This window comes from Diadema antillarum, unplaced genomic scaffold, assembly GCF_040938485.1.
Source record: "Diadema antillarum isolate AM-2024a unplaced genomic scaffold, OU_Dant_1.0 scf00000133, whole genome shotgun sequence".
Lineage (NCBI taxonomy): Eukaryota > Metazoa > Echinodermata > Echinoidea > Diadematoida > Diadematidae > Diadema > Diadema antillarum.
In genome coordinates, this window is record NW_027271022.1 from 792,514 (window position 1) to 801,266 (window position 8,753).

The 8,753-nt window shown below is 40.4% G+C and overlaps 1 protein-coding gene across 1 annotated transcript; it reads left to right on the forward strand.

Moving 5' to 3' along the window:
• The first annotated feature begins 3,578 nt into the window (after nt 1-3,578).
• LOC139720791 (uncharacterized) lies at nt 3,579-5,414 on the forward strand. The gene is made up of 2 exons (XM_071632132.1): nt 3,579-4,637; nt 5,409-5,414. The coding sequence occupies exons 1-2, from the start codon at nt 3,579-3,581 to the stop codon at nt 5,412-5,414; spliced, it is 1,065 nt and encodes a 354-aa protein (XP_071488233.1).
• The last annotated feature ends 3,339 nt before the right edge of the window (nt 5,415-8,753 follow it).

The window sequence follows — 8,753 nt, forward strand, 5'->3', positions numbered from 1 at the left end:
AAAGTGAAGAAAGAAAATCTATTTGCAATCCACATCGACCTATAATTGAAAAGAGACAATGGCGTTAAGGGGATCAAGTCTCCCCCCCCCCCACAAACTTACACACAGAGGTAAAAATAAAAGCATTGTCAGCGCAACACTTTGCTGGTAGCTTCATTCTTAAACGTTGGGAAAATTCCAGTGGTTATTCACTTCAAATACTGTATATCGCACTAGATTGTAACATCTTGTCGATTGACAACTTAATTGTATTGCCTTTCACCTAGCGCCATTTTAATCCATTTACATTCCTCATCATTATAGGCGCCATGGCGGACCTTATTTGTTATGCCATCGAGAATGAAGACAAAAAATCAGGTGTTCTTCCATATCTTATAACATCAAATTCCCTATGAATATTTCCGAAATTTGAAATGCCATTTACATGATTAAAGTAGAAGGTATGGAATACAGCTCTGCTCAACCTGTTTTATTGTTATCGTTTTACTCTTTTTGATGATTTACCTTAGCTCTGAGATATATTTATAAATTGGCCAATGTTTGATCATTTTCAATTATGTCATGATTGTAAAACTGCTTGGAAAAAGTGAAATAAATTCTTTCTACATCTTATTCAGAACTAATACTCACACCCCTCGCCCTCTACCAGCACATAAAAACATTCAGCTGCCCTAAAGTCTGGGTGTCATAGGTTTCATTGTTTATATCAAATCATTACAGACTGTCTACTCTATAAAGAGAAAGAGATAAAAAGCACATCTTCATACATTCATGTGTCCGTATGTATCATCTTGAGTATTACAAAAAGTATTTACAGATTAGAATGCATTTGAATAGCAATCATTGATGAATATGAGTAGGGGAAAACATATATTTTTCCAAATGACCTTCGTAGTTTTTATGTACTCATGCTCACTGTAATTATGATCTCTGTATTCTTTCAAGCGCAAGTTGAATTTTTTTCTATTAAATCCTCTCTGATATACTTTTTTTTTCATTAGCTATAGGCTTCCTCAACCTCATGGTTCATCATCCATCCAAAAATCATTCAATCACTGGATTCATTATAACGTAATGAAGTAGATATCACAATCCTTACAGAGCTGCATGCAGCGCCAACTCTGAAGCACATTCTCTACCATCCCCTGTTCCATTTCCCTTGTTCAGCGTGTAGACATTCTCTCATTCTCTCTTTTTCTTTCTTTCCTTTCATTCTGTTCATCTATTCTGGCAAGTTGTGTCATGTTGTTGTGTTTCTTCTATTTTGTCCCGTCCTGTTTATATCATATTTGTGACAAGTGTCTGTAAATAAGTGATTCATAAGTTTTATGAGTGGTTCACAATATACAAGCTTTGCTTTTTAGTGGACCCCTCTATTATTTTTTTTTCAACTGAAGCATGACTTTGTATCATCTTTTTTTGCCAGTATGCGCTCTTATGTTTATCGAATTCATTTATTTATTGCAAAGGCAAATGTTTTTGTTCATGATGTAATACCTGATTTATCTTGTAATATGTTTTGTTGGGAAAAAGAAGAATGAAAACAAATGAATTGAATTGAATTGAATATACAACATCGTCCTAATAACCCTAAACCTTACTGATGATATAAATTGTGACCCTGCACCTCAAAACAAACAAAAATTCGCCAGACATGAATTTTTAGTTAAGACCATATTCTGAAAGAGCAGACTTTAAGATTTAAAATGATGTATAACTCAAATCAAATGGACTCTCCTAACCAATCTAAATATTGGAAAGAAAGCACAAACTCAGGAAAAGTGTGAACTGAGAAAAGAGGCTCTGAAGTACAGTGTCTATTCAAGCGCTTAATCTTTACCAAACCGTGCTGGCTGTGCGATGAATGGGACAAAAAACAGAAGTCAACCACCAGAGTAACAACAATGAAGGGATTATCAGATTAAACTGAAATTAATCATGCCTCATTAACACATTATGTCCATAACGCGCTGGACAAGGTCCAGTGCGCTCTGCACAATCTCGCACTATTTAAGGGCCATTCCATCATCGGGAGCTTCATTCGCCCGAAGAAGCCAATTGATAATTGGCGAAACGTCGCAACAGTGAGTTTATTTCCAGTTTCTTGATTCAACTAATCTTTGATCTTGTACTTCGACTGGATGAATGAGAAGAATTTACATCAGTCTATCCGACACGAATTCGGTCAGGAATGTGTGAGATTGTGCAGAAACAGCGAAAAGACGGCTAGGAAAATCGCGAATTTCCGTAATCACCTGCGGTTCAATCTATGTTGTCTACACGACAACATTATACCCACCAGCGTTCAGCTAAAGAGTAATGTTCGAGGTCATAAAGCACTGAACATCTTGAAGAACGCCGAGAGGAAATTACTCAACGAAAGGGTCAGACAAATCAATCACAAGTTAGATAATTTGAAAGCACATCAAAATTGCTTGGAAAAGAAGATAGGAGAGCAGTTTCCAGCCGAGGTTGTCCGACAACTCAGCGATTACACTACACATGCGCAGTTGGCACAACACGAGCTCACCAAACGGCGCCATATTGGAAAATTCTCGAAGCTCCGTGATACATGTGAATCACGAGCGGATTTGGATCATAACTGGAGACGTAGCAAGCCTACATGTGTGTCATCCACTGTCCCATCGAGTTGGGTGAGAAATCTGTCATCTAGGGAATTATCACATGAGGAAAAATCTCTCTAAGGAAAAGGTCTAAATTTTGCGACATCACCTACACAACTACCCGTATCGGAACTGATTACCGCTACTGAGTCTGCCATCCGACTATGTAACATCAAACCTGATGCTGCAGAGGAGTTACGGCATGACGTGAGTACCCTATTATGTCACTCTGAATTACCGAAACCGAACATCACAGAAAAAGAACGACGTGCTTTGGAAGAGTTAGCAGGGGATAAGAACATTGTTATTGTACCAGCAGATAAAGGGAGGTGTGTAGTTGTGCTTGACAAAGACAAGTACACTGACAAATGTTTAGATTTGTTGGACGATAAGAAGACCTATAAGACCATAGGTTACAACCCTACCAATGGATATAGGAAGACAGTAACTGGTGTCATTAACAAGATCCACAAGGAAGGTGGTTTCAGCGATAGACAAAAACAGTTCTTGACTCCACCTACAGAACCTACAGTACCAGGATTTTATGGCCTGCCAAAGGTACATAAACCTGATCCCATTCCAGTGAGACCTATTGTAAGCTGCATTGGCTCGGTGACTTACAGCCTTGCCAAACACCTTGCCAACATTCTAAGTCCCTTAGTAGGGAAGTCCCCTCACCACGTGAAAAACAGCCAAGACTTCATTGAGAAGATTTCACACATCAAACTAGCGGATAATGAAACATTAGTATCATATGATGTAAGTGCCTTATTTACATCGATTCCCTCATCAGAAGCAGTTTATGCGGTTAGGACATGTTTTAGTCGGGATGACAGCTGGAAGGATCGTACTTCACTTTCCATAGATCAGATTGTTGAAGCGTTAGGGGTTTGTTTGAGTACAACCTATTTCTCTTTCAACGGCAAGCACTACATACAACAACATGGATGTGCTATGGGTTCACCAGTTTCTCCCATAGTGGCCAACATCTACATGCAAGAGTTTGAGGCCACAGCACTGAGTACCTACTCTGGACACAAACCACGTATCTGGCTCCGCTACGTGGATGACACTTTTGTCATCCTCCATGACGAAGAGAGTGCGTCTTTCTTTGGTCATATCAACTCCTTGGACAAGCACATTTCCTTTACACAAGAAACATGCAAGGATGGACATCTGGCATTCCTAGATGTTGAGGTCCACGTCGATTCAAATGGTACCCTCTCCACTTCAGTGTACAGGAAACCGACCCATACGGACCAGTATCTTAATTTCCAGTCACATCACCCCTTGGTTCACAAACTTGCAGTCATCAGGACCCTCTTCCACAGAGCAGACACCATAGTTCACAGTCCACCGGAGGTTGAAAAAGAAAAGACCAACATCAAAAACGCCCTGGCTGGATGTGGATACCCAGACTGGGCATTCTCTAAAGCAGACACCCCGAAACGACAAAGCAAGAACACACAGAGAACCTATGGTACACAGGGACGAAAAGTCACCATCACTATCCCGTACGTGCATGATCTGTCGGACAAGATCAAAAGGCTGTTTCAGAAACAGGGCATCACTACTGCCTTCAAGCCCCACAACACATTAAGGCAGAGATTAGTTCACGTCAAGGACCGAGTCGCCAAAGAAAAACAGAGAAACGTAGTCTATGGCATCCGATGTGCCCAGGAGGATTGCCATGATTTCTACATAGGGGAGACACAACAATCACTAAAAGCTCGCATGAACCAACACAGAAGACCCAGCAACTCAGAAAGCATCCCGGATTCAGCAGTATACACACACATCAATGCCAGCAAACATTCGTTCAACACCAATCAAGTGATTATTCTGGATAGAGAATTCAAGTGGTTTGAGAGGGGCGTCAAGGAAGCCATTTGGGAACGTGTGGAGAGACCTACACTTAACAAGAGAGGAGGTCTCCGCTTCAATTTATCGCACGCGTGGGACCGGGCCGTTCGCAAGATCCCAAGCCGTCTTTCGCGCGCTGGACAAGGTCCAGTGCGCTCTGCACAATCTCGCACTATTTAAGGGCCATTCCATCATCGGGAGCTTCATTCGCCCGAAGAAGCCAATTGATAATTGGCGAAACGTCGCAACAGTGAGTTTATTTCCAGTTTCTTGATTCAACTAATCTTTGATCTTGTACTTCGACTGGATGAATGAGAAGAATTTACATCAGTCTATGTCCATAATTAATGCCAACTTTCAAAGCAGTAGCCTTATCTTTTCAAAAGTTATTAGAGTTGAAAGCGAAGAGTGTGGACAAGGTTTTTCAGAAATGAAAAAGGGACTCTAAAGACACACCTAATCACACTATTCTACCAAAAATGTTTGAAATAAACTGCTAAAAAACCACACTTTCCTGCCCGTTTTATGATACCAAATTTTAGCATAATGTAAAAGAAGACCCACTCTTTCAGAAAATACGAAAAAGTCAAGTTCGGCTAAGTTGACCCATTTCACTTATTTTCAGTCCTTACGCAAAATCAGTGTGTGCGACTTTATGTTCGTTTTGAGGTGCACAGTCACAATTGCTCATTCTTTAAGACAGTGCTTCTCAACCTGTTCTATCCCAAGGCAAGCTATAGCTCTTGCTTGTTTTGTTTTGTTTTGTTTTGTTTTAGGCCAATCAGATCAAATGAGAATCTTTTTTAATCTATTACTGGCCGACATCGGGGTCCAACTCAGAGAACCTCGCGGTCCACCGGTTGAGAAGCGGTGCTTTAAGAGATGTTAACGTTCTCGTTGTCATTTGTCACTATACTGCAGAATTAGACAACTGCATGCTAACATAATGGACCTACGGGGGTAATAATGGCGAAATGCTTAACTACTCGGACTACTCTCATCCTCTCTAGTCCACCGTTGCATAGAGCTCTAGAGCTGCGCTCTCCGAAATGTTTCCTTCTTCTGCGGTGCCCTGGTGCCCATCAAAGGAGCCTCTTCCGTCTGAATTTCTATCTCTCTGCTTATTCACTTTCGCATATAGTTCCTCGCACCCTAGTTCCAACGGGAAACTATCCTCCTTTGGCAAATTTCCATCTCGCTTATCCACATTTACATAGAGTTCTACAGATGCTGTATCGGCGCTATTCCCGTCTTTAGTTGTCTCTGCCTTCCTGTCTGTGGAACTATTTTCCTTTGAACGTCTGTCTGTCTGCTTGTCCACTTTGGCGTACAGTTCATCGAGCATACATGACGGAACAGAGTTAGTCTGTTGGAAGAAATTTCCTCCTTTCATATCCACATTTACATAGAGATCTACAGGTGCCGTCTCGGCGCCACTCATGCTTGTTGGGGTCTGTTCTGGCCCGCCAATGGAACTATTTCCTTTTGACGGTCGATTTACCTGCTTGTCCACTTTGGCGTACAGTTCCTCGAGCTTACGTGCTGAAATAATGCTATCCTTCTTTGCGATCTTATCTCTTGTCTTATCTACCTTTGCATATAGTTCTACAGGTGTAGTACTGGCGCCCTTTTCGTCTGCTGTGATACCTTGGTGTGCTTCAATGGAGCTGTCTTTTTCAGAAAGTCCATCTCGTTTCTTCTGCACTCTGGTGTACAGCTGCTGGCAAGTCTTTCGTGAAGCAACAGAATTTGGGGCCATTTCGTCTGCTCTCTCATCGCTCCTGTAAACGCATCCTCTCCTAACAGAGTGTTGGGGAGGATTCAGCTGGCTGTAGTCATCTGAGTCGAATGCCGAAGAAAAGTCCGTTGCATGGCCTTTATGGCCGATAGTAGGACCCCTCGTAGATTTGAGTGAGTTATACTCTGTTGAGTCAAACAGACGGGCTTGCTTCATCGGAGTCCCTTGGCCAGATGTGACGGTGAAAGGGAATTTCAGTTGTTCATATCCCTCATCTCCACTCGATGGCATTAGATGGGATGTTTCCAATTGGCATTCTGCTCCAAGTGATTGGTCACTTGTCAAAGGAAGGTGTTCAATGGACGAGCCATGATTCCAGCTGCCCTCTACCAAAACATTACTTTCTGAGATGCGTACCTCGTCAGCATCCTGGTAAACATGATCTTGATCAACTACAGAGTTTTCAGCTCTTGCAGGGACGGGATATCCCTCAGAGCTAGCGGTATGGCTGACGGAAGGCATCAAGGTGTAAAGTGGTAAAGCAACATTGTTTGCGCGACTACCACGTCCAGGAGCTACGTCATTATCGGTCTGGTCTGGATGGGATGGCGGTTTATATCTACAATGAAAAATATCATGATATACTACACGTAAAATGACATATGCAAGAAATTACTGTCAACGAAACGTATCCTATGTTCAGATCTATTTAGATCTCCAGGAGATAAGATCTCAGTTTAGAAACATTGCAGAATATCGACGAAACAATGTGTGCATTATGTGAAACCGATATCCCAACAGTTCATTCGCCATTGCAATTATGAAATTGACGAGCTATATGATTAATCAAATCAAAAAGAATCACATCGGACAAGGACTTTTACAATGTAATTCCTGTAATCAATGCTTTGTCATCAGAAGCTGAGTAAGATGCTGTGTGATTATCATGTTATGGTATGGTTCTTACGTAAAGAGATAATTTCAGCAACTTAACACTGTTCCCCCTTCTATCTCTATCTCTCCCTCTTTCCGTATGTCTGTCTGTCTGTCTCTCTCTCCCCCCGCTCTCTCTCTCTCTCTCTCTATATATATATATATATATTCATATATATATATATATGTATATATATACATATATATATATATATATATATATATATATATATATATGTATATATGTGACCGTGCACCTCAAAACGAACATAAAGTCGCACACACTCATTTTATGTGAGGACTGAAAATAAGTGAAATGGGTCAACCTAGCCGAACTTGACTTTTTCATATTTTCTAAAAGAGTGGGTCTTCTTTTACATTATACTAAAATTTGGTATCATAAAACGGGCAGGAAAGTGTGTTTTTTAGCAGTTTACAACCTCGAACATTTTTTGGTAGAATAGTGTGACTAGGTGTGTCTTTAGAATTCCTTTTCATTTCTGAAAACCCTTGTCCACACTCTTCACTTTCAACTCTAATAACTTTGGAAAGGATAATGCTAATGCTTTGAAAGTTGGGATTAATTATGGACAGAATGTGTTAATGAGGCATGCTCAATTTCAGTTTAATCTGATAATTCCTTCATTGTTGTTACTCTGGTGGTTAACTTCCTGTTTTTTGTCTCATTCATCGCACAGCCAGCACGGTTTGGTAAAGATTAAGCGCTTGAATAGACACTGTACTTCAGAGCCTCTTTACTCAGTTCACACTTTTCCTGAGTTTGTGCTTTCTTTCCAATATTTAGATAGGTTAGTAGAGTCCATTTGATTTGAGTTATACATCATTTTAAAGCTTAAAGTCTGCTCTTTCAGAATATGGTCTTAACTAAAAACTCATGTCTGGCGACTTTTTGTTTGTTTTGAGGTGCAGGGTCACATATATACATATATATATATATATATATATATATATATATATATATATATATATCTATTGAAACAAAGACAGGGAAATCTTTTGCCACTCTTTTTTCCTCCACAGTTCTGTACACAATTTATTTTGCTCTTCTTTATTTTGCTTTTTTCAGCACTCACAACGAAAAAGTAGTTTTATCTAATACTCTGACTTGTTTATGCATTCATTTGTTCATTTTGTTTCATTTTCCATCTGCAAAATTGGTTGATGAATGATTGAAGCTGGATCTTTAAAACATATATGGCTTGTGACTCTCTCACAAAATATTGGACCTCCACGTTATGTTCCATTCGACAAAATAATTTGCCTTCAGTACAGAGGACGGGATGATATTACAAACATTGCTCAGTAGGACTAACTCGTAGGTGAATCATAATCTAGTGATTCGCTAGGCATTCGCTGATTTATACGCTGTAGTGTGACGGGGCCTTTTATCCGCTAAATTCAAGGCACTCTACTGCTGACGTATTGCTGAATTTTCTGAAGATGACTGAAATAGGGTGTTTCTCACACCAGTGTGACCAGAGTGACCAGACCAGAGTGACTGGTCACCAGTGTGACCAGCGGTCTTTAAGATGACTGAATCACTGACAAGAACTGACTTAAACCAGACAAACAGA